Here is a 25,087-nt window from a genome sequence, read left to right as displayed (position 1 = left end):
CGCCCCCACGGCCCCCTCGGACAGCAGCTGGCAGCCGCTCCCCCTGGTGTTACTTACACGTTTGCAGTGTTTCTGCTGTCATCCCCTCGGGCTGGGGGCCACCGCGGGCCCTGTCCCCCGCCCTGGTTCTGCGTCACGCCTGCCGGAGGGCTACTCCTGAAGCTGTGCTCGGGAATGACCCCCAGCGGCACTCAGGGGCCCCGTGCAGTACCGGGAATCCCATCTGGGCTCAGGGCACCGGGGCACCAACTGCAGAGGGCCGTGAGCCCATGGGGGGCCGGGCAGGGGGCAGCGGGAGGCCAGCTCTGCGTCCTGCTGGTCTCTCCTGAGGCCGCGGCCATGCCGCCTCCTGGCCAGCCCGTCCCCCGCCCGGTGCTGACCATCTCCAGCTTTCCTGCATCCCTCAGGCCCCTCCTGACACGCGCCCGGACTGCAGCTCTCCGGGCTCACACAGGGCTTGGCTGCCCACGGCCCCGCCGGGCCAGCGGACGCAGAGGGGAGCAGGAACCGAGGGGCCCGTGGCGGCGAGGCCGGCAGGGGTGGGGAGGGGGCGCCCAGGACCGTGGCATGCACACCAGCGTGTTCTCACCGAGGCCCGAGGCTAAGGGCGGGAGGGGGCTCGTCCCCAGGAAACCAACGCCACATGCGCCCAGTACAAGGGAGTTAGTGCAGGGGCCGGGAGACGGTCCAGCGGGCAGGGCAGGGCGTTTGCCTCGTACGCGGCTGACCCGGGTTCGATCCCCAACACCCCACGGGTCTCCGAGCACTACCAGGAGTGATTCTTGAGTGCAGAGCCAGGAGTAACCCCTGAGCACTGCTGAGTGTGGCCCGTCCGCAGTTAAGTCTAGGGGCCGGGGCTGCGGCTGAGAGGCAGGGCAGCTGCCGTGCGTGGGGGAGGCACGGGGCGGAGGGGCGTCATTTAGGTCTTCATTGCCCGAGAGTATCAGGATAGAAGAGGTCAGAGAGAGGGAGGAGCTCACCAGAACAATTTCCACCCCAGAGCCGAGAATGAGGCCTTCATTTACCTTCTTCCCCCTGACCCCCCGGTTTTTGGGTCACACCCAGCGATGCTCAGGGATTACTCTGGCTCTGCACTCAGGAATTACCCCTGGCGGTGCTCGGGGAACCATATGGGATGCTGGGAATTGAACCCGGTTGGCCGTGTGCAAGGCAAACACCCTCCCCACTGTGCTATCGCTCTTGTCCCTTTACTTTTTCTTTTGGGTTTTTGGGTCACCCAGCGACGCTCAGGGGTGGTACTCCTGGTGTTCTGGGGACCATATGGGATGCCAGGGATCAAACTCGGCCGGCCCCACCCGCTGTCCTATGGCTCCGGCCCCAGAACACGGCCTTGACCCGAATCATCTCGTAGAAGGCAGTGTGCGTGCTGCCAGGACACTGTGATGGCAGGGAGGAGCTACACAAGGCGACGCTCCCAGGGACACGTGCCCGAGACACAGAGGGCCCAGCAGTGGCCCCCGTGGGCCCCGCACGAGGGCTGGGCCTCGCCAGTGAACACACGGCCCAACTCGGGTCCTGTCTCCAGCCGGACCCACCTCGGCGCAGAACCCCTGGAATCCTGACGGAAGAAGTTCTTTCAGCTGTCACAGTTTCGAGAACCAAGACTTTTATTTGTTTTTGTTTATTTGGTTTGGGGCCATACCCGGCAGTGCTCCGGGCTTACTCCTGGCTCTGCACTCAGGGATCACCTCCAGCGGGGCTCAGGGGACCACACGGGGGGTCAGGGGTCAAACTGGGTCAGCCACATGCAAGGCAGACATCTCCAGACTGCGGCTCCTGAGCTTTGACTCTCTGAATGCAAACATCCTGCCCTTCACCACAAACACAAGGGCTTCTGGAAGACTCGGCCCCACAAGCTCCGGACTCCCCACGACTCAGCGTCCGGGAGCCTCAGCACCTCACCTTCCCCGCACCCTGGAGAAGGTTCTGCCAAGAGCCTGGGTGGGCCTGCAGCGGCCAGGCCACGGTCTTCCTGGGCGGAGTCACACACAGTGACATCACTCACCGTCTTTCACATCGAACACTAAATATAAGACGATCAACCGAACAGAGACCAGGCCAGGCCTGCTGCTCACGTCCCCATCAGAACGCACAACAGCTCCAACCTGCAAGGTCAAAAGCGTCTGCACATGCCAAACGTCAGATCTAACTTCCCTCTGTTTCTGTTTGGGGGCCACACCCGGCAGTGCTCAGGGGCCGCATCGGGCTTGGTGTCTGGGGTCGTTCCCGAAGAGACTGGGGCGAAAGTAGCTGGGGAGGCCCCGGCTCCAGCAGGCCAGCACGCGCGCGCCCACCCTGTGGGTGGTCTCTCAAGCCCCAGATCTACGGCTGTTCAATCGAAAATAAAATCTAAGTTAGTGACCTGAAGTTAAAGCTACCAAGTCTTAAGTACTAGTTTTCAAAGATCACTTACAAAAATAGCAAATACTCTCAGTATATTTATACCTCTCAAACTATAAAGGCTTTGTATAAATTAGAACAGTACTTCAAACACACATGCAATACAAATAAATTTCATCAGAAACCCTCGAAAACTGTAAACATAGACGTGTATGTAAATTCTTTATAAAAGTGAAAAACCTCACTAACAAATCGTCCGTGGTGCGACGTGTGGCCCTCACGTACCGCGCTGGGCTGCAGTAACGAGCACAGCTCAACCCCGAGGCGGCTCCGGGAGAGGGGGGCCCCGGGGCCACGGGACACCGGCGTCCACCGAGGGCGGCGGCAGGAACACGGCCGGGCAGCCATGGTGGGCCGCGGCGGGCACTCATCTCTCCCCGTTGGACAGTTTCTCCCCCGAGTCCCAGCGCGGGAGCGGCGCGGCGGGCGCGGGCGGGCAGGCGGGGCAGCGCAGCGCGGCCAGCAGCGTGGCCAGCTTGTCGTCCAGGTGCTGCTGCAGCCGCAGGACCCGCTCGTCGATGTAGGCGCGCAGCTGCTGCTCCAGCAGCCCCAGGCTCCGGCCCAGGATCCTCTCCAGCTGCGCGCACACGGGCGGCTCCTCGGGCCTGCAAGCACGCGGGGCACAGCGTCAGCGCAGGCCGCGCTCTGGCCCCCACCAGGCCCCGAGGGACCGAGGGGGCAGAGACCCTCCCGCACCGAACCGTCCCGCACGACCCTCAAGACACAGACGCTGAGGCCCCTGCAGGCCGGACAGCAGGGCCAGGGCCGAGCCCGGCGGAGAAGCGGTTCTGCTCTCAGTGGAGAACACGACGCGGACCCCCGGGGCTTGGCCGAGGCACGGGCAACGCCCAGACATCCCACCACCCGAGACGGCCACGGGCCAGGGCACAGGGACAAGGACCGAGGGCCAAGCCTCGGCCTGTGGGCAATGACCAGCAGGCCACACTCCGGACCACCCCGGAACTCTCGGAGGTCACAGGGAGTCTCCAAAGGACAGGGCACGAGGACGCGCCTCCCGGACCAGACGAGAGCCAAGAGAAGGTGGCCTCAGGGCTCTCTGGGACACGCTGAGGGGCGACTCCACGCTCAGTGCTTGGGGGTACACCATAGGGGGCCGGGGGCGAACCCGGGGCTCCCGCATCACCGTCAGGCTCTCGCCCGCTGCGCCAACCCCCGCCCCCGCCCCCACCTCAGGCGTCTCCTCAGCAGTGACTCGGCCGCGTCACCGGCCACTGACCTCATGGGCTACAACAGGGGAGAAGGTCAAGAAGCTTTTGTGTGTGTGTCTGGTGGGGACCAAGCTGGTGACGCTCGGGACCCTCTCCTGGCAGTGACCGGGGGACCAAACGGGACCCTGGGATCGAACCCGGGTCAGCCTCGGGCAAGGCAAGTGCCCCGAGCACCGAGCTGCCCCCGCCCCCGCGCAGTTCCTGGCAGCGGCCGTGGGACCGAGCGTGGCCCCCCCCTCCGAGGGCCGAGACTCACATCAGCCCGGCGAGGCCGTCCCGTGCCCTGGGCAGCGGCTCCGGCCACTCGGGCTCGGGCCCCGCGCGCAGGCGGCTGACTTGGCTGCACAGGTCCTGCAGGAAGGGCAGCAGGTCGGGGCCGGGCCCGTTGCAGTGGACGCCGGCGGTCTTGGGTGCGAGGGAGGACACGGCCCTTCTCAGGGTGGCCTCCAGCAGGGCCGGCTCCGAGCCGGGGGGCGCGGGCGGCTCCTCGGCGGCGTGCGCGGAGGCCAGCCCGGCTCTGAAGGGGAACGGCGTGCACGACGCCTTCTCGGGCGCGCCCGGGGCCGGGCCGGGCTGCGGGTCGGGGGCGCGCTGGTCGGGGGCCGCGTTCCCCAGGACGGCCCGCAGCTGCTCTCCGAGGGGCACACAGTTCTGGGGAGGCAGAGGGGGCGCGTTACGGCCCGGCAGGGTGGACGCGTGTCCGGGCCACAGAGGCTGCAGGGGACCTCGGGCCGGGCACTCTGACCCAGGGCCACTCCCGGCCCCGCCCTCCCCCTCCCTCCGCCATCGGACATGGACGCCAATGGGCAGCGCGCACCCCCGGCCCCCGTCCCCGCATCCCCCATCAGCCCCGCCAAGGGCCTGCGCAGGGGCCCCTCAGCTCTCTGCAGGGCCGGGCGGCTCCCCCCCAGCTCACACGGGGCCCCTGACCACCCCCCAGCTCTGGGCAGCACCCACAGCCGCGGGTCAGCCCCCCCCCCTGCAGTGCCCTGCCTCGCCCCAGAGCAACGAGCCCTGCTTGGGCCTCCCCCGTCCAAGCTCAGGGAGACTCCTGGCTCTGCACGCAGGGATCTCTCCAGGCAGTGCCCGGGACCACCTGGGATGCCGGGACGGACCCGGGGTTGGCTGCACGCAAGCCGAGCGCCCTCCCCGCTGGGCTACGGTGCCCCCTACCCTGCTCCCCCATCCCCCACCCCATGCGACTCCTTTCCAAGCTGCAGGGAGGGGACTCGGTTTTCTCAGGAAACACTTCCCGTTTCCCGGCCTCATCCCGTCCGTCTCTGTGAGGTGAGGCCCTGCTGAGGTGTCGCAGCTTTCCCTGTGCCTGGGACGGGCACCGCCCCCCGCCCCGCCCGCAGGGACACCCGCAGACAGACAGAGCCGCTCAGCTCCCGCGTCTCTACCGGCCACACGCGCCATGTGGCTCCCTCCATGCCCGCGGGACCCCGACCCCTGCTCCATTCCCGCTGACCCTCCGCCCCACGGAGGCCGGCCCCCGAGTCGGGCTGGCCCTGGACCCTCACCCGGGAAGGAGGCCCCGCACCCACCTGCTGCTGGAGCTTCACCATGTTCATCAGCTGCTGCGCGCCGGGCGACAGCTTGGAGCCCATGGTGGCCATGAGGGTCTGCACGCGCGCCAGGTCGATCCTGGAGCCCAGCGTTGGGGCGCCCGGGGAGGCCGCGGGGACCACCCGCCTCAGGTGGACCCCAACAGTGCTGATGCACACGCAGGGCCTGTCCCCGAATGAGAGCAGCTGTGAAGACACACCAAAATTCCAAACCGGATTACTAAATGTTAACAATCACTTTTAAGAGCAATTAATTGAAACTTTTTGTTTTCTTTGCTTTTCGGGTCACGCCCTGTGATGCTCAGGGTTACTCCTGGCTCCGCACTCAGGAATTGCTCCTGGCGGCCACGTGAGATTAAACACTAGTCGGTCACATGCAAGGCAAATGCCTCACCCACTGTGCGATCGCTCTGGCCCACCTGAGTATTTTCTAGAAAGACGTGAAAGCAGAGAAGTGAAACGCCTTCCGAGAGAGAGCACGGGCTTCCCCAGAGTGGAAATGAGCAAAGCAACGGACAAGCAGGGGAAGGACGTGTTCAGGGGAGAAACAACGTGGGCCCAAACAGTTTCCAGTTTCCAATTGGCGCCGGAGGGTGAGGGCCCCGCCTCGCCGTGCTCAGCCCTACTGCGACTCTATCCCAGGATCACTTCTACCAGTGCGTAGGGGCGGTACCTGTCTGGTGCCAGGCCCTGAACAGAAGCCGGCCACACAGAATGTCTTAACATCTCCACCGTCTCGACCATAAGGTCATTTAAAAAATATATTAACAGTAAAATAGCCAGGAAAGCAATTAAAAACTTTTTTGTTTGATCTGGTTTCTGGGTCGCCCTTGGCTGTGCTCGGGACTTCTCCCTAGCTCTCACTTTCACAGGGTGCCAGGACGCTGCTAGACTGAACCCAGGCTAGCAGCGTGCGAGGCAGGTGCCTAACCTTCTGAAACAACTTGGCCCCACAAAGGTAAATGACCATCTTCAAACTAAAATATTCAGAATGTAGTTAGTGAAACATTAACTTAGGAATAAGAATACATGTAGCCATCTGAGACCCTCCAGTAGAAAGCTCACCACAGCACCATTCAAGAGTATTATGAGCACTTGAAGCTGGTCTTTTTAGAATTTAAAAGTAATAAAAGAAGGTCAGAGCACTCTAAAATATCCACAGGTTCATATATAAAAGCCAAGGCCGGGCTCTTCACGACAGGGAAAATCTGGAAAGCTGGGTACAGCAGGGAGGGTGTTTGCCTTGCACGAGGCTGACCTGGGTTCAACCCTGGCATCCCAAACAGTACCCTGAGCCAGCCGGGAGTGAGGCCCGAGTGCAGAGTCAGGAGCGACCCTGAGCACCGCCAGGGGTGGCCCCAAAACCAAAACGAAGCAAACTGGAAACAACCCACGTGGCCACGAAGAGATGCCAATAAACTCGGGGCCATAGACAGGGGCACTGCCGGGCTGGGATCAGCTGCAAAAGGGCTGGGCAGGCACAGAGTATCCCTCACGGGGACACAAAGAAACAAGGGAGCACGGATGCCCAAAGGCAACAGAAATGAGGAGCAGGACAACTGGCCTTGGGGGAAACTGGCCACTGGGGTGTGGGCTGCGGCAGCGGGAGGTGGGGACGGGCCACAAGGACAAGGGTGAAGGGGAGCGGTCACTCTGGAGGAGACTGGAGCCAGAAGGAGGAAAGTGAAATGTACAACGCCTGACCAGCAGCAGGATTGTAAACCAGTGCCAGTGTCTATGGGGGAAAGGTGTTAGGCCTGGAGGTGGCTTGGGGACGGGAAGGGGGACTGGGGACATGGGTGGAGGGACTATTGCTGGAACACGGGATGCCTGAAAGCAACAAAATATACCCTTGGCATTTTTGTTTACGCAGAAGCATTTGTATAATAAGCTGCTGAATGGCCCACAGTACAGTGCGCCCACTCACCCCCAGCCCTGCTCAGATTCAGACCCAGTCTCGGAAGAAAAGGCAGAACACGGCCCTAGAACTCACAGCACATCTGTCTCCCAGCTGGAAACTCTGGGCGCCCTTGAGAGGGGCCCCAGCAGCTGTACCCCGCCCCCCCTGCCACGCCAATGGCCCCACTCCACTGCACCGTTACTCTCTGCAGAGACGCTGAACTGAACAAGCCACTGACACAGTAACACAGAAGCCACAACTAGCAACATAGAAGCTTAGCGAACCCTCGGGGAAAAGGACTTAAGGACCCCAGGGGGAGATACAGTAATCTTCACACACTTTCTTTTACTGAAGTGTTTTTGATAATTCCATCATTTGTAAAAAGCAACATTTGTAACAGCCTACCTGCTAAGTAGGCACGCTGGGGAGGAGGCCCGGGAGAGGGGGGCAGTGGTGGGGAGATTTGTACTGGAACATACAGTAACAACTGTGGCACAGACAACGCAGTAAACCACTGTGTTTGAATGAAGTAAAAAAAAAAAAAAAAAGATGCTGCCAAATTAGGTAAAATTTCAAGACTTACCTTTATTTTACAAGCATCAGTGGAGGGCTCCAATTTTAAATATTTTTTGTAGAAGACAATTTCATCTTCACTAAAAAGGAACAGAATGTAAACGTTTACTTTTCTAGATTATGAATGTTTTACATTAAAAATGAATTGCCAGGACTGGAGAGGCAGCCCAGAGGGAGAGCACTTGCCCTGCACATGCTGGGTCCTACATTCAAGTCCTGGTGCCTAAAGTGAAATTTACCAGTTACACATGCGGGGTGGGGGATTGGGGAGGTGGGGGGAAGGGGGGAGGTATATCGTGATTCTTGGTGGTGGAATATGTGCACTGGTGAAGGGATGGGTGTTTGAGCATTGTATAACTGAGACTTTAACCTGAACGCTTTGTAACTTTCCACATGGTGAATTAATAAAAGAATTAAAAAAAAAAAAAGTCCCGGTGCCACAAAAGCAAAGAAAAAATCTGGGGCCGGAGTGACAGCACAGCAGGTAGGGCGCCTGCCTCGTCCCTGGCATCCCCGAGGGTTCCTCGAGCACGGCCGGGCGTAATCCCCGAGTGCAGAGCCAGGACTCAGTCCTGAGCACCAGTGCATGCAGCCCAACTCCGCAGCCTCCCACAAAAAAAAAAAACACTGCTGGGCCAGGCAGAGCTGCTTCTGTGCGGCTGAGGCCTCGAGTCGGACCCCTGGCATTACTCCCAGGCCCCCGTGGGATCCCTGTGGGATGTCCAGCTCCCAGGAATTCAAATGGGGGCCCTGGGGTCGTCATCATGACCACTGCAAGGAAGGGAAGGGGAAGAGAGTGAATTGCTGGGGGCTGGGACGTGGCTCCAGGTGGGGGCAAAGCCTCAAGTGAGGCCCTGGGTTCAATTCCCCCCCCCCCACACACACACACGAAAGGGAGAGAAAGCTCCGTTCCGAGACCAGGGCCTCAATCCTGAGCCACCTCATCTGCTAAAGGCCAAGAGGCTGGACCTGTCCTTGGTGCCCCAGCAGCCCTGGGCCTGCTCTACAGTGAGAGAATCACACAACGACGACAACAATGGGACAGATGATCAAGCTCAGTAACCATGGCTACCAACTACAATAAGCATTCCTATGTAAAATGCCTTTTTTTAAAAAAAACTTTGGGCCACACTTGGTGGTGCTCAGGGCTTACTCCTGGTGGGGTTCAGGGAAACATATGGGTTGCCTGGGATTAAATCTGGGGGTACGGCCTGCAGTGCAAGTACCCACCCGCTATGCCCCGAACAGTCCACCCCAGAGCTCTAGGAAGGCCTCAGGGTCAAATCTGTACATAGGAGCTGGCGAAGCATCACACCCACACGGGCCGATTTCCAGGCCGAATGGGCCGGGGAGGCCTGGCTTTGGGACCGCGTCCTGGTATGCAGTTTCCTTTCAAAAAAACACGACAGAGTTTGGGACGTGGTCAAGCCTGGTGGTCAAGCACATGCCCAGCCTGCAGGTGGCCTGGGTTAGAGCAGCAGCGCTGGGAAAAGGATGAAAAGCGTACGTTTCCACACTGGCCTTTTGAAAAAAAGACGTTTCATTTCTGTTTCTGAGTGGGGGAAGCCTGGTGGTGCTCAGTCCTTCCTCCCGCTCTGCACGCAAGGGTCACTCCTGGAGATGCTCTGGGGACCACCTGGGCTGCCGGAGTGTGGCCCAGGTGTGCTATGCGTAAGGCAAGCGCCTCCCTCTCCAGCCCCACAGACTACTGGAAAAGAAGCCACTGTGAGTTCATGGAGCCAAGAGGCACCAGTAAGAACCACATCTGGTCCAGCGCACGAGGTCTGACAGCTGGTACCGTGCTCCCTCCAACAGCACTAAACTGTGATATGAACAAATGGTGTTTCTCAGCATCTTAGCCACCAGGGCCGCCTCCTGACCTTGCTCCTTCCTGTGACCCTTGATCTACTGGCTGGCCCCCTCATCTCTTGCCCTGTCCCCGTCCATTTACCCGACTTTCATCTACAACCCCTGGAAATCTATGGCCGACAGATTCCCCACGGAGCACCAGATGGAGAAACGGCTGAGCCAGGCCATCTGCCCAGCTGCCTGGGACGGAGTACAGCGGGGAGGGCGCTGGCCTGCACACTGACCGGCAGGGTTCCACCCTGTACCTCCCATATGCCACCAGGAGGAATTCCTGAGTGCAGAGCCAGGAGTAACCCCTGAGCATCACAGGGTGTGGCCCTCACACACACACACACAAAAAAAAACACTTGCCCAGACTCTCAAGTTCTGTGCCCTGCGCCTGGAATGTGGCTCAGAACCTCCCTCGCGTGGGAGAAACCCTAGATTTTATTTCTGCTGCTCTATTACCCTCCGCAAATGATCTACTTGCTCCAGTTCGAGCCACACCCATCGTGCTGGGAGTTACTCCTGGGGGTGCTCGGAGGCCCCTGCAAACTCGGAGCCCCAGCGGGCCGCACTCAGGTCCCCCTCTCCAGCCTGGGACGGGCGGGCGGGGGCGGGGAGGGTGTCACTTGAGGCGGCGCGGGCGGGGGCCCCGCGCGCCCCGACCACGCACCTGTGCACGGCGGCGGGCCGGCCCCGGCCGGTGCCGCAGTACTCCTGGCCCTGGTACACCTCCATGTTGCGGGCCGAGCTCAGCACGCCCACGGCCAGCAGCTCCTCGCCGGCCTCGCGCGGGCAGCGCACGTACAGGAAGCAGGGCTGCTCCTCGGCGCCGCGCGCGCCCCGCTGCAGCACCACCACGTCCTGGCTGCGGGGACAGCACGGTCGGGCCGGGGCCGCGCAGCCCCCCTGCCCCGCGCCCCGGGCCCCCGCGCCCCCGCGCCCCCGGCCCCGCCCCGAGCCCGAGCCCGAGCCCGTCCCGCCGGGCGCACCCCGGGGCCGGCGGCGCCAGCAGCTCGTCGCAGCCCGGGTCCCCGTCGTCCACGCCGGCCCGCCTGAGGCGGAGGCTCCGGGCCAGGGACCCGCGGGTGACGTCCCAGGAGGACGCCAGCGTCGGGCGGCGGCTCGGGGCCGCGTCCTCGGACCCGGCCTCCATTCCGCCGCCTGCGCCCCCGGTGCGCCCCGGAACGCGTCTCCCGGCGCTCGCGTTTCCGCCGGGGCAGCGGACGCGGACGGAGCCGCGCCACTTCCGGCCCGCCGGCCCGCACCCCGCACCTGCGGCCTGGGGCTCCGGCGGTAGCGGCGGGGCGACTTCGGGAAGTGCGCATGCGCGTCCCCGCCCTCCAGGGAGCCGGTTGGAGGAGAGCTGCGAGGAGGCGGGGTCGCGCGTGCGCACTGGTAGCACCCGCCTACGGGAGGGCGCAGCTGCGCGCAGGCGCCATGCGGGGAGGGTCGCGTGGGAAACGGCGGTTTGGGACGTTGCGGGGCGGCGGAGGCGGCGAGTGGGACGGCGGTTGCGGGGCCGGCGGGAGGAGGGTGGGGGCCGGGTCTGGTCGGTGCGTGAGGGCGCCCGGCGGGGCGGTGGGCTGGGGTTTGCGCGCCGTCATGTGCACGAGACGCCGCTCACTTACTTGGAAATTGAGTTTAACAGTTAAAACCCTGAACGGGGATGACCGGTGTCCTCAGGCCGTGTGACACGGGGACAGAAAACCACACAGACCCTGCATGTCTTAGGTTAGGGTCGCTCACGGGGGTTAACTGTCGCCTTCATTGTTGCAATGCAAAAGCAACAATGCAGTTTGCAAAAGCTGTAGCACCAGCTGGATGACTAAGCTCCATCACCGCTGACTCAGCAGTGGAAGCGAGTGACCGGGGACCCGAGCGACAGGCCGGCGGCACCTGCTTTACAGGCAGCCCGTCCGGGCTTGGTGGCCCCTGAGCATAGCGGGGTGTGGCCCCCGAGATGAAAATCACAGTAATGCAGCGATGACTCAGCCATGTGAGTGGGCACGTACACAGTTCCTCAGTGATTGCAACTAACGTGCCCTTTTTATGACATGAAAACCTCAGGACTTCGCTGTAGCGGGGACGAATGAACACAGGACTCTGAGGGGTAGCTCGTATGGAGATGATAACCTACCCCTCTGTTTTAGTGCCTCAATACTAAATATATTTGGAGCAGGAGCAATAGGACAGTTTGATCCTCAGCACCCCATGCAGTCCCCTGCCCCCTCCAGAGAAGAAACAGGTAATAGTTGAGCACTCCACACACACCCCCCCCCCCAGTGTTTTTGGGTGCTTGGTATCTAGGCTCCTGCTGAGGGTGTGAAATACGAAATTAAAACTGAATTTCAAAACAGCTAGGTGCCGTTTTTTTTTTTTTTTTTTTTTCCCAAACACCTAAAGGTTGTCACTTTGCAGAGTCGGGAATGGAGTGAAGGAGTGAAAATGGGGAGTTGGAGGACAGGATGTGAGGTAAAGGAGAGGCCAGGTATGGAGAGGGCAAAGGACTCGGCATCACCCCCGGCACCACCCAGACAGCTGCAGCTCAGCCCCTGGATGTGGTTCCAGCTGCCACTCCCTTGGGGTCCTCCCCCACTTCTGACCCTGGTGTGTCTCCCCACAGGTCCAGTCCTGTGCTGGGGCCCTGCAGCCGCTCCCCCTGCCCATCAGGGTTTGCCACCCCCCATCTTGTTGACAGCAAGTGCTTTGTGATGGGGTCACACTCACAGCCACCGCCCAGCCCTGAGTCAGGACTAATCTCCGATGGGATGCGAAATCACCAGTACCCGGGTCTCTCCTCAAGACCTCGGGGGCACTGTAGGAGGGGGCCTGCCGAGTCCCTGCCCCGGCAAAGCTCGGCAGCTGCACCCTCGCCCCGAAGATGCCGCCGTGCCGACGCCACAACTCCACTGCTTTTACGGCTCGTCTCTGCAGAGCCGCCAAACTCCAGGTTCACCGTTTTCAGGCTGAAAACTCGGGGCTCTGAGAGTCAGGGCAGGCACCTGCCCCGTCTCCCGTACTTCCCCAAGCTGGGCAGCCACCGCCACATCCCCGCAGCTGCGTAAACTCATCCACGGGCCCAGTTCTACAGGGCCTGTAAACCCTGGGGCAAGGACTTAATGACCCCCTGGTGAGGTGTAACACTGTTCACATTTTCTTTTTTTTTTTTTTGCTTTTTTTTGGGTCACACCTGGCGATGCACAGGGGTTACTCCTGGCTCTGCACTCAGGAATTACCTCTGGCGGTGCTCAGGGGACCATATGGGATGCTGGGATTAGATTCCGGGTCAGCCGCGTGCAAGGCAAACACCCTCCCCGCTGTGCTATCTCTCCAGCCCTCACATTTTCTTTTACTGAATTTTTTTTTTTTAGTCATTCCACTAGCCATTTAGTTGTAACAAGCAATATCAAATTATTCCGTGCCTAAGGGGCAGACTGGGGTGGCTGGGAAATTGGGGCAATGATGGAGCAAAGGTCACCTCGGTGGTGGTTTTGGTGTTGGAACAGTGAGTGAATGCCCTAACAACTGTATTATAAATAACTTTGTAAACCACGATGGTTTTTGTTTTTTTTCTTTTTGGGTCACACCCGGCAATGCACAGGGGTTACTCCTGGCTCATGCACTCTGGAATTACTCCTGGCAGTGCTCAGGGGACCATATGGGATGCTGGGAATCGAACCCGGGTCGGCGCATGCAAGGCAAACGCCCTACCCGCTGTGCTATCACTCCAGCCCCTAAACCACGATGTTTTAAGCAAATTAAAAATAAAATTAAGACTTGCGTTACTCAGAGCACTGAGAACCACAGCGGGTGCTGGTGTTCGATGAAGGGCCATGAGGCCAGCGACGGAGCAGCAGCCTCTCCCCGCTTGCTTTCCTCGTCTGTATGCAGAAATAGGTGGCAGCAGAGGGGACCCGGACGTTACCGTGGGAGTAACGTCAGGGGTGCCAGTGGGGGTGAGGGAAGCTGTGAACACAGCCAAGAGTAGCCTGCGGAGCCCTGGCACAGGGGCGAACCTGTCCGGGGTGCAAAATACGAGCTCACGCCAAGCGCTCTGGGTTCTGGTATTGGACCAAAAGACCCTGCGCCCAGTATCCCAGCCCTGGCGCCCGGGCGCTGTTCCACGCTGGCCCCCGGCGGACTAATGAGCCACATTCAGTAACTTGCCCCTCCGGCTAGCGTCTGCTTCTGGGTTTCAGGACTGGCCCGTGAACGTCCCTGACTCAAGAGCAGATGTCTGCAGAAGGATAGCAACGGCCCCTCCAGCCCCGTCCCTGAGAAAGCGTGCAGACACCTGAACTCTGAGTCTAGGACCTGAGCAGTCCGCTTTTTTCTTTTTGGGTCCCACCCAGCGATGCTCAGGGGTTCCTCCTGGCTCTGCACTCAGGAATTACTCCCGGCGGTGCTCGGGAGACCCTCTGGGATGCTGGGAATCGAACCCGGGTCGGCCGCGTGCAAGGCAGACGCCCTACCCGTGCCCGCTGTGCTATCGCTCTGGCCGTCAGTTGGCTATTTTTAACTTTTGGGGGCACACACAGTGGTGCAGAGGGGCCTGGGACCATCACTCCGGCTTTCTTAAGCACCTGCTGTCCTCAGCAGCAGTGCTGGAAGTTTCCTTCCCGGCCGTGTTTCCGAGCCCTGCTGCCCCCTAGAGGCGGCGCGCGCAAACGCCGGGTGGCCGCACCGCCCTCGCCTTTGCCCTCCTGGCCCTGCCGGGCCGCCGGGGCGGAGACTCCGAATCTGTTCTGGGTTTTGTCCCGGGGAAGGGACTTCAGGGTTGCAAACCCGCAACGGCGTGCCCGGAGGGGGGGGGGGGGCGGTGCGCGCTGCAGACGGAACACAGCTCGGACCTCGCGCTCCCCCGGCCGACACCCTGCGCGCCGGGGACCCGGGCGGCCGGCGCGCCGTTCCCCGCCGCGACAGCAGGGGGCGCCGCCGGGCGGGCGGGCGGAAGACAGCGAGTGCGCTTGCGCGTGCGCGTCGGGCGGGCGGCGGCCGACGGGCCGCGGGGCTTCCCTCCGCGCAGCATGAGGACGAGCGAGGAGCCCCGGGGGGAGCGCGCCGAGGGGGCGCGGAAGCTGGGGCTCTGCGTCCTCTGCGGCCTCCCCGCGGCAGGGAAGTCCACGCTCGCGCGGGCGCTCGCCCACCGGCTCCGACTGGAACTGGGCTGGGACGTGGGCGTCGTCGCGTATGATGACGTCATGCCGGAGGCGGTCCCGGAGGAGGCGGGCGCGCGCCCATTGGTCAGTGCGGAGGGGCGGGGCCGCGAGGAGCCGGACGAGCCCCGCCCCGAGCAGGGGGGCCCTGGGCGGGGAGGCGGGGCCGGTCCCGGGCAGCCCCTGGAACCGAGAGCTGGAGCTTGGGGTGGCTGTGATGGGGTCCTCGCGTTTTGTCCGTCCTGTGCAGGGTGGGCGAGGACAGGTCCAGAATTTCAACGCAGCTGGTCTAACTTTAAGCCACAAACCAATCCCGGTTCGGTGGGAATTTGGGAAACACTTGGTTGGTGTTTGGGGGCCACACCCGGCAGTGCTCAGGCCTAAGCTGGCTCTGCGCTTAGTGCTCACTCTGGCAGACCCAGGGGACTGTATGGGCCGCCAGGGATGGAACCCTGGTCCGCCGCGTGCAGGGCAAGCGCCCTACCCGCTGCATTATCCATCCAGCCCTGGAAAACACTGGAAAATTCACGCAGGCCTGGGGAGATGGCGTAAAGGGCTGACTCGAGGTCCCGGGCACTGCTGCCTGCCCCCTCCTCGGTATCTCCGGGTGTGGCCCCTTGCCCAAGCATTGAGCCCTGTTGGCCTTGGGCAAAAAGGAAGGAGAAGTGGCCCGAGAGGCCCAGCAGGCAGAGTGCTGGCCCCGCTACGGGTGACCTGGTCCCTGAGGAGTCAGGAGCAGGCCCAGCTGAGCGTTGCCCCAGTTACACAACCACAGCCAGATTGCAGGGTTCCTCTCGCTGGCCATAGAAGAGGCGCTCCCAGGAAGGGCTGTCTGGGAAGCTCAGTCCTGGAGGAGCCCCGGGGACCCTACGTGGTGTCCAGAGAGGAACCTAGGGCGGTGTGATCCAAGTGTCTTCCCCACTGCATCTCTCCCACCCTCCACCTCACATTTTCTTTTTTTGGGGGGGAGGTCACACTCGGCAATGCTCAGGGCTGACTCCTGGCTCTGCACTCAGGAATCACTTCTGGCGGTGCTCTGGGAACCATATGGGATGCTGGGACTCAAACCCGGGTCGTCCGCATGCAAGGGAAACGCCCTCCCCGCTGTGTATAGCTCCAGCCCCTCCCCTCACTTTTAGAGCTGTAGTTTTCCCACTCAGCCTGCAGACAAAGGCCATCTGTCCCGATGGCTTAGATACGGAATTTGATCACTGTTCCCTTTTTCCGTTAGCAGGTGTGTTTGCTGTATATGCTAACCTCAGTGTCTTGATGACACGTGAACAGGAAGGACAGGAACTGGATTTCCGGCCCCGAGCAGTACGGGAAGGCTTGGCTTCTCGAGCTGCTCATATCCTTAGAAACCAGGTTGCCTGCTCCCAGAATATACTATCTAAGCCCCCAACCCGCACTCACTGAGCCGCACCCCCCCCCCGCCCGACTCCCACCTTGGAGAAACGTCCGAGGCCTGGGGAAGCTCCAGCCCTCACATTCACCCCTCGAAAGCGTCTCTGCCCTCCTCCCTCTGTCCCCATCTCTCTGCCCTCCCCGCCTCGGGCCCTGTCCCCTTCCCCTGGTCCCTTGGTCTGATCCAGCCCTTTGCTCCATTGCGGGGGCAGCCAGTGTCCGTATATCTCAGCCTGTTGTGCTTTAATGGGATATTGATTTTTGCTTCCCCTGCCTTTTGTTTGGGAATAGTTCTCCTCACTCCATTTAGTCATTCGTTCATCCGTGGAAGGGCCGTTTCTGGGGCCGCTCTGGCAGAGCCAGGCTGGCGAGTGTACCGTGTCCGTGACGCGTGCCTGGCTGTCCCTGACTGTCTCTAATCAAGCAAGATGGAGCCGCTGGACAGAGCAGGGGCTCCTGAGACGCCGCCTGTGGGGGGGGAGTGGGGGAGGGGCTGAGGCGCCTTCTGGTGGCCAAGTTTGCGGTGTCACGCAGGGCGAGCATCACGGAGGAAGGGGCGGGAACTGCCCTGGTGGCAGAAGCGAGTCGTGGGTATGATGTCGGTGGGCCCCACGGGTGACTTCCGTGAAGCAGGGAGGAGAAAGACGGTCACTTTCTCCCCAGCCGCCTCTACCACCCGGGACCCAGAGTTACTGGGTTCTTGTCTTCGCTCGCGATAAAGAATTTCAGGAGTAGACAAGCAGTGAAGTAACAGATTTTATTTAGAGGTTCTGAGGGAAGGAGGGAGGGATAAGTGGAAAGGAAAAAACAGTAGGAGTAACGCGCGCTCAAGAGAGAACGCGGGCTTCTCCAAAGGTGGAGGAAGCTCTATACACATCCTAGCACTGGACACGAAAGCATGAAAGTCCACATCTCAAGGGGGGAGATGCTGGCGACACATGTGCTCGGCCACGTGGGCACAAGCAGCACATGGGCTCAGGCAGCATATGCGCGCCCTTCCTTTGTTCAAGGTGGCCTTTATAGGGTTTCTTCAACCTGCCCCCAGGGGTGGGGGGGGCTTCTTCCCAGGTAAAAGTCCGTTGCTAAGGAGGTTACCAGGGAGGCTGAGTCTTCTTTAGGCTGGATCACATTTTAATCAGATTAAGGGAGAGGTTGACAGAATCGAGGAACTTCTTGGGGAGGGGTCCATTATCCTCAGGGTCTGCTGAAGGTCTTATCAGGTCCGTTTCCTGTATCCACAGGGTGGGTCAGTCTCAGGATTCTCCTCCCTGGAGACTTTGATAATCTAAGTTTCATTGCCAGGGGCCCTTCCCTATCTACCTGCCTACTTCAGGTACAGAGCAGGTCGGGCGTTTGCCCGGCACGCAGCAGGCCGGCTTTGCTCCCTGGCCCCCCACACGGCCCCCGAGCCCGCCACGAGTGACGCCTGAGTGCAGAGGGAGGCGCCAGCTGTGACCGCGGTGGGGTCGGGTGGCTCCGTACAGTAAAGCCAAACCCAGTGGATCCGTGTTCCAGGCAGCGTGTCTACCGTGTGTGTGTGTGTGTGGGGGGGGGGGGGTTGGGGACGCCGTGACAAGGCGTTGGCCCCCTTCTGCGGGTGCCCACTCTCAGCCCGCTGCTGTGTCTTTTGTAGCCGGCCCGGTGGAAGCGTCTCCGGCAGGAGCTGCTGGCGTACCTGGAGTCCCTCCTGGGCGCAGTCACCAGCGGGGCCCCTCTGGCTGCCCCGCCCCAGACGACCGAGGCCATGTGGGCAGATTTTGTCGCTTGCTTAAAGAACCAGGACCTGCTGCCCGCCCAGGCGCCGGACGCCCCGTCTCGCTGCCCCTTGTCGCAGGCCGCGGGCTCCAGGCCCCTGCTGCTGATTTTAGACGACAACTTCTACTACCAAAGTATGAGATACGAAGTCTACCAGCTGGCTCGGAAATGTAATGAACCGTTTCTGCGCCCAGGGCTGGGGAGAGGGCTCCCAGGGGTGAGCACTGGCTCAGCACGCCCAGGCCACGGGTTCAGGCCCCGGCACCGCCTCATTCCCCCACCCCCCGCCCCCGCCCGAGTACCACCAGGTGTGGACCCCAAAACAAACTCAAAAATCAGGAAAACCCTTTATTTTCTTCCCTTTACCTACAGATATATTTATTTGCTTATCAAAATCACTTTGTCCCCTGGTGAGAACCGGATTGGATGAAGTCAGTAAGGGATTTACTGGGGCTGGAGTGATAGAGCAGCGGGCAGGGGTGTCTGTCTTGTACACGGCCGACCCGGGTTCAATTCCCAGCGTCCCATAGGGTCCCCTGAGCACCACCAAGAGTGGTTCTGGAGTGCAGAGCCAAGTGTAACCCCTGAGCATCGTCAGCGTGACCCAAAAAGCCAAAAACACAAGAGGGATTTGCTTTATTTATGTTTGGCGGGGGGGGGGGGGGTGAGGGTGGGGAGGGGAGGACACACCTGGCTGTGCTCAGGGATCACTCCTGGCTGTGCTCAGGGATCACACCTGGCTGTGCTCAGGCATCACACCTGGCTGTGCTCAGGGATCACTCCTGGCTGTGCTCAGGGATCACACCTGGCTGTGCTCAGGGATCACTCCTGGCTGTGCTCAGGGATCACTCCTGGCTCTGTGCTCAGGGATCACTCCTGGCTCTGTGCTCAGGGATCACACCTGGCTGTGCTCAGGGATCACTCCTGGCTGTGCTCAGGGATCACACCTGGCTGTGCTCAGGGATCACTCCTGGCTGTGCTCAGGGATCACTCCTGGCTGTGCTCAGGGATCACTCCTGGCTCTGTGCTCAGGGATCACTCCTGGCTCTGTGCTCAGGGATCACTCCTGGCTCTGTGCTCAGGGATCACTCCTGGCTCTGTGCTCAGGGATCACTCCTGGCTCTGTGCTCAGGGATCACTCCTGGCTCTGTGCTCAGGGCTCACTCCTGGCTCTGTGCTCAGGGATCACTTCTGGCTGTGCTCAGGGTCACTCCTGGCTGTGCTCAGGGCTCACTCCTGGCTCTGTGCTCAGGGCTCACTCCTGGCTGTGCTCAGGGATCACTCCTGGCTGTGCTCAGGGTCACTCCTGGCCGGGCTGGGGGTCGTGGGGTGCCGAGACCAAGCCTGGCTGGCTCCATGCAAGGCCACTGCCCTCCCCGCTGTCCTGCCCTCCGGCCCTGGGATCGGCTTCATCTTCAAGCGCACAGTCAGTCGGCTCGGTCGGGGTTTGCCGCTGGCGTCGTCTGTCCCGGGTGCTTGGCTCAGTCTGGGAAATGTGCGTCCGCGTCCCTTTCAGATTCCTCGGGCTTCTGCCAGCTCTTCCTCGACTGCCCGCTGGAGACCTGCCTGGCGAGGAACGCGCAGAGGGCCCGGCCCGTGCCCGCCGAGACCCTGCGCCAGATGGCCGGGAAGCTGGAGAGGCCGGACCCCGAGAGGAACGCGTGGGAGCGCCTCAGCCTCAGCGTCCCGAGCACAGAGGGCACCTCCCGAGACAGGTGCCCGCCCGCCGCGCCCGGCCCCGCAGAGCCGGAGAGGGCAGGGGGGAGCCGGGGGGAGCGTGCCAGAGGCAGGAGTCTCCCACCTCCCGCGTCCCACGGGCAGCTCCCAGGAGGATCGGGCTTGACCCTCTGGAGTAGCCCAACTCCCCGGCAGTGCTCAGCGTCACCAGGGGGTACTGGACAAACCCACTTCCTGCCCTGTGCAAAGTCCGTGCCAGCCAGGCGTGGCAGGCTGACGGGCCGCATGCCCCACTGTGCTGATGGCAGTCTCCCCTCGGGCTGGATGCTCCGTGGTCACACGCGGCCAGCGGCGCAGAGCGACCTGAATGTCACGTCCCGGAAAGGCCCGAGGCCGGTGGCTGCGCCCGAGGTAGAACACCCACGAGGCTGCCCTTCACGCCGCGTTCTTGGCTGCGGGGAAGCAGCTGTTTCTGTTTTTTGTTTTTTTTTGGTTTTTGGGTCACACTCGGCAATGCACAGGGGTTACTCCTGGCTCATGCACTCAGGAATTACTCCTGGCGGTGCTCGGGGGACCATATGGGATGCTGGGATTCGAACCCGGGTCGGCCGTGTGCAAGGCAAACGCCCTACCCGAAGCAGCTGTTTCTGAAAGGCATTTTTCTATTTGGGGGATGCCAGGAGGAGTATCTGGGCCAATCCCAGCAGTGCTCAGGGGCTGCTCCTGGCTCAGTGCTCAGGATCACTCCTGGCACCTGGGGAAGCGTATGTGAAACCAGGGATTGAATCTGGGTTGGCTGCATGTGAGGCAGTGCCCTTCCCGCTGTGCTCTGGCCCCCGTCCCGTCCTCCCGTCCCGTGGGACTTTGCACCAGTCTGTCCTGGGCCCTTGAAGTTCAGTCCCCCTCATCCCCCCCAGTCAGCCCTGCCCATCTCACCACCACCCTGCTAAGGTGCAGGGCACCCCTTGGGCTGCCTAGAGCTGGCCCGGGGGGCGCTACGCTGCCCACATGCTCCACAGTCCTTCCCCGGGCCTCCCACTGTCTGAATTCAGCGTTTTTGATGCTGTTGAAGTAAAATGAGTTTATGTAGAGAAATTCACTCATAGAAATGTGAGGGGGGCTGGAGTGATAGCACAGTGGGTAGGGCGCTTGCCTTGCACGCAACCGACCTGGGTTCGAATCCCAGCATCCCATAGGGTCCCCTGAGCACCGCCAGGAGTGATTCCTGAGTGCAGAGCCAGGAGTAACGCCTGTGCATCACTGGGTGTGACCCAAAAAGAAAAAAAAAAAAAAACCGTGAGGGGTGTGAGGGAGACAGAGGCAAAGAGAGGGGCGCGTCTGAGAGAGATCACAGGCCTATCCACAGTGGCAGAAGGTGAAACAAGAACATTTAGGGGCTCCATCGTTTTCAGGGAAGTTGGGGACCTGCCTGCCCCGCACCCCAGCCTGGCCGAGGTTCACTTTGATTTGAGGACTTTTCACGTAAGAAGGTGTCCAGAAACTGCGGCAGGTTCCCTGGGCCCTCGCGGCCCCTTGGCCAAACCTTTTTTGGTTTATTTTTGTTTGGGGGCCACAGCTGCTGGTGCTCAGGGGTTCCTCCTGGCTCTGCACTCAGGAATTACTCCTGGAGGTGCTCAGGGGACCCTAGGGAACGCCGGGGAGTGGGCGGGGGTGGTGGTTCTGTTTATGATTTAACCTCGACATTGGGATTTGGCGAGGCGGGAGGGTTTGGGCCGGGGCCCTGATGCTTTCATCCCTCCTCTAGTCACGTTCATTCCAGACTCACCCGCCCTCCCGAAGCAGCGCTGTGGCCAGCGTTCCTGCTCACCGCCACCTTCTCTTGCAGCCAGAAACTCACTGACCTGCTGCGGGCCGCCTTGGACGACCCCGTAAAGGCCGCGGAGGACAACCTGGAGCAGAAGGTGGCTGCGCGGGGCAGCTGCGGGGGTGTGGCGTGAACGGGAGTCAGGAGGGCAAAGAGCGTCTCGGGTGTGAGGCCCTCTGACTGTGACATCTGTCACCCCACTCGTGGCCAGGGCAGCTCCGGCTGAACTGGCTGGCCAGGCGGTATCCCCTTCCTTCCCCCCGAACAGAAGGGGGGGCCGCCCCGTGTTCCCCACACACGCTCTCGGGGCCCACTTGGAGGAGGAGGTCTAGCTGGCAGAGGAGGTCACTCCTGGCGGTGCTCGGGAGACCATATGGGATGCTGAGAATTGAACCCGGGTCGGCCGTGTGCAAGGCAAACACCCTCCCCGCTGTGCTATCACTCCAGCCTCTGGCCTTTGTCTTAACAAGAGAAACTCTGTCTCTGCCTCCTGCCTCCGGGAGCGGGGTGCGGTGGGGTGCAGGGCCTGGGGAGGGGCACCCCCAGCAGGGCCAGGCGCTGTTGATGGCGAGTGCGGGTGTCTGGGTCACCCGCTCTTGCTGTTACGTGAGAGCCTGCAGCGGCCACGGCACTGACACGGCAGGAGCTTGGCTCCGGTCTGCGGGGGCCCGGCCCTGCCAGCACCCCGACTCCCAGCGGGGAGTGCTGCCCTGGGGCTCTCCTTAGGGGCCCGGGCAGAGGGCTGAGCGCTGGGACCCCCAGCACCTCATGATCCTCCAGGCCCCACGGGGAGGGACCCCTGAGCAGCACAGGGGGAAGCCCCCATCGCCCCCTCCCCGCCTCCCGCCGCTTCCATACCCGAGTCTCTCATTAGTAGAGGGTAATTGGGGTCCGACCCGCGGCCTGCGCCTGCGCAGTGACCACGCCTTTCTTGCCCAGGAAGCGGACAGGGCCATCTGTGCAGAGAACGCCCTCCACCAGGCCGACCAGGGCCTGCGGAGAGTCGTCTCCCAGACCATGAAGGAAGCCAAAGGTACGTCGGGGGCCGGGGGGGGTGTGGGGGGCAGGGGGGGTGGTTGCTTCGATTGCACTGCGGCTCCCGTGGCTCCCGTGGAAAGTTCCGGCCCTCCCTTGGCGTGACTGTCTGTGCGAGGCCGTGCTCTCTCGCGGGAGGAGACGGAGGACCATGTGCGGGCGGGCGAGAAGGGGCACCGGGCGTCCACCCAGGCCCCCGAGAAGGCAAGCCGGGAAGCCGAGAAACCCTGCCCCGTGGAGCGGAACCCGGAGGCCAGAGCGCAGCCTGGTGGCCACAGCCCCGCCTGGGGTCCCCTGAGCACCACCAGGAGTGAGTCCTGAGCACCCCAGATCACGAGACAGAAAAGGGTTGTGGGGACCTGGGGACAGGCGGGGAGAGAGCTCAGCACTCACGGACACATGCCTGGCACAGGATGCCCCCCTTCCCGCCCCAGCACCACCAAGTGTGGCCCTCGAGACCCCCAGGCTCCTGGGCTGCCGCTCAGTGGAGAAGTGTCGCCTGCAGAGGCCAAACAGGAAGAGCAATACAGTTAAAGGCCCGGCAGGTGTCTGGGGGAGGATCACTGGCAGTGCTCAGGCGCTGAGGGAACGTTCTGGAACATGCTAGAACCCACTGAATGTGGGGTGAGCCGGGAAAGCAGGCAGGGCAGTCAGATCAGTGTGGGGATGTGAGTCAGTTGGGCACATTGTTGGTCAGACTGTCCCTTTGGCCTGCGGATTAGGAGGGTCTTCTCCGGGATTCAGCACTCCTTAATGTGTTGGGGCTGAAGGGACGGCACAGCAGGGAGGGCATCTGTCTTAGCGGCCGACCCGGATTCTATCCCTGACATCCCATCTGGTCCCCTGAGCACTGCCAGGAGTAATTCCTGAGTGCGGAGTCAGGAGTAACCCCTGAGCATCGCCAGGTGTGGCCCAGAAACAAAAACAAAAACAAAACCCAAATATTTCCTGCTGTGCCAGCAGTATAACAGGGTTAGATTTCATCTCACTGGGTCCTTGTATCCCCCACACTGAAGGCTGGTCATTTTCCCAAATATGTAGCAGCTTTATACAGTTTTCTTTTGGCAGGGGTGGGGGGTGACACCTGGCGATGCTCAGGGCTTCCTCCTGGCAGGGCTCAGAGACCGTATGGGTGCTGGGCATCAAACTTGGGTCAGCCACGTGTAAGGCAAGTGCTTTCCCCACTGTACTATCACTCCGGCCCCGATACAGTATCTTTCAGGTTTTTTTTTTTCTAAGTTGTTCACAATAATTCAATATGATTACATTCAATATTCCAACACCAATCCCACCACCATTACACCTTCCCACCACCATATTCTGAATGTTTCCACCCCCCTGCAAAGCCTGCCCACAAAGCAGGACCTAAATAATTCATTTTGTATTGCTTGTTATGAATAATCTGCTAAAAATAATCCAAGAAAGTTTCCTCAGAGAAGTGTGAAGATTGTTATATCTCACCGTAGAGCCATTAAGCCTCTGTGTAAGAAATTACTGACATTACAGGTTGAGCCTTGTGTGCTAATACATATAGATAGATATGTATGTGTGTATATACATATGAGATTGGTTGCTTTGCACTTTACACCCCATCAGATGTGGTGTGCTATGCTTGGTACATCACGGGCATAGAGTACGAGAATGTGGCCGCGCATTCCAGGAATTCTAAAATTTTAAATAGGGTGCTACAGCTGGAGTTCATATTTTAACTGGACGGTGACTTTGGGGTCCAGAGGCATCTCTGCAGCTTGTTATTCTCTCCCGAGATTTCCATTTATGAGCTCAGATGGCGCCAGAGGCGTCTGTGGGTGTGACCGCCAAGCAACCGAAGCACAGGGAGATTTGGCGGGGGGTGGGGGGGCATCACCCATCTGACTCCGTGACAGCCTGAGGATTCCTGTCACCATACATGAGTTTTTCAACAGATTCACTCATGGATGAGGCTCATCTGAGCCTGTGGAGACTGGCCCCAAGCATGGCGGGGCTGGACTCGAGGCTTTCGGCTGCCAGGACTCTGCTGGGGAAGAGTCTTCCCCACCCCCGGCCTCTGGGTTCCCCTGGCTTAGCCTGGCGCAGGGTCCAGAGACGTCTCTGCAACTTCTTGCTCTCTTCTGAGATTTATTCGTGAGTCATTTAGGTTTTTAAGTTTGAAACCTTACCTATATTTGAATTTCGGTTTAAAAATAAGAGCAGGGGGGCTGGAGTGATAGCACAACAGGTAGGGCGTTTGCCTTGCACGCGGCTGACCCGGGTTCAAATCCCAGCATCCCATATGGTCCTCTGAGCACCACCAGGGGTGATTCCTGAGTGCATGAGCCAGGAGTGACCCCTGTGCATTGCTGGGTGTGACCCAAAAAGCAAAAAAAAAAAAAAAAAAAAAGACAAACGTGAATAAATAACAGCAGCTGCGTCCGGGGTAAGAGCTGAAGGGGCTGAGCCCGCGCTGCGCATGAGGAGGCCCGGGTTTGCTCCCGACCCACCTCGTCCCTGGAGGACACGAGGAGTGGCCCCCGAGCCCCAAGTAGGGGCAGCCTCTGAACGCCAGTTAGGTACGGCCCCGGAACAAAAATGAAAATAAAGCTTAATTCACGGTGATTAAGAGTTTAAAATTATAGTACAACTAATATTCCTTAAACTTTGCTTAAGGGTGTCTAATAATCACGATCCTAAGGGTGTGATTTTGTTCCCCC

The 25,087-nt window shown here is 60.8% G+C and overlaps 2 protein-coding genes across 5 annotated transcripts in view; one reads left to right on the top strand and one right to left on the bottom strand.

Annotated features, from left to right (window-relative positions):
• Window positions 1-1,610: 1,610 nt before the first annotated feature.
• LOC129399427 (ATPase PAAT-like) lies at window positions 1,611-10,827 on the bottom strand. Its single transcript, XM_055119498.1, has 6 exons — window positions 10,535-10,827; window positions 10,216-10,410; window positions 7,702-7,771; window positions 5,198-5,404; window positions 3,907-4,301; window positions 1,611-3,026 (listed from the first exon to the last, which is right to left on the bottom strand). The coding sequence occupies exons 1-6, from the start codon at window positions 10,696-10,698 to the stop codon at window positions 2,789-2,791; spliced, it is 1,269 nt and encodes a 422-aa protein (XP_054975473.1). The 5' UTR covers window positions 10,699-10,827; the 3' UTR covers window positions 1,611-2,788.
• A 3,680-nt stretch (window positions 10,828-14,507) lies between these two features.
• The window catches only part of PSTK (phosphoseryl-tRNA kinase), a 21,103-nt gene continuing 10,523 nt past the window's right edge, over window positions 14,508-25,087 (top strand). For 3 of the 4 annotated variants that reach the window (XM_055118818.1, XM_055118816.1, XM_004617853.2), the window contains exons 1-5: window positions 14,508-14,788; window positions 17,739-18,030; window positions 19,377-19,575; window positions 21,384-21,459; window positions 22,302-22,395. In XM_055118818.1, the coding sequence (XP_054974793.1) occupies window positions 14,573-14,788; window positions 17,739-18,030; window positions 19,377-19,575; window positions 21,384-21,459; window positions 22,302-22,395 (877 nt within the window). In that variant the 5' untranslated portion in view covers window positions 14,508-14,572. The remainder of the gene's footprint in view (window positions 14,789-17,738; window positions 18,031-19,376; window positions 19,576-21,383; window positions 21,460-22,301; window positions 22,396-25,087) is intronic. The other variant, XM_055118817.1, reaches the window with a different exon arrangement.

The sequence above is a fragment of the Sorex araneus genome, chromosome 11 (genome assembly GCF_027595985.1).
Source record: "Sorex araneus isolate mSorAra2 chromosome 11, mSorAra2.pri, whole genome shotgun sequence".
Taxonomy (NCBI): domain Eukaryota; kingdom Metazoa; phylum Chordata; class Mammalia; order Eulipotyphla; family Soricidae; genus Sorex; species Sorex araneus.
Note: the sequence above shows the minus strand (reverse complement) of the source record. Positions and strands in the feature narration are given on the sequence as shown.

What these genes read in the sequence shown, in the direction of transcription:
- LOC129399427 (XM_055119498.1), bottom strand. Translation starts at nt 10,698, where the DNA reads ATGGAGGCCGGGTCCGAGGACGCGGCCCCGAGCCGCCGCCCGACGCTG. An exon ending in CTGGCGCCGCCGGCCCCGGG is followed by an intron (nt 10,411 to 10,534) that starts GTGCGCCCGGCG and finishes CTGTCCCCGCAG; the next exon opens with CCAGGACGTGGTGGTGCTGC. An exon ending in TGGTGAAGCTCCAGCAGCAG is followed by an intron (nt 4,302 to 5,197) that starts GTGGGTGCGGGG and finishes CTGCCTCCCCAG; the next exon opens with AACTGTGTGCCCCTCGGAGA.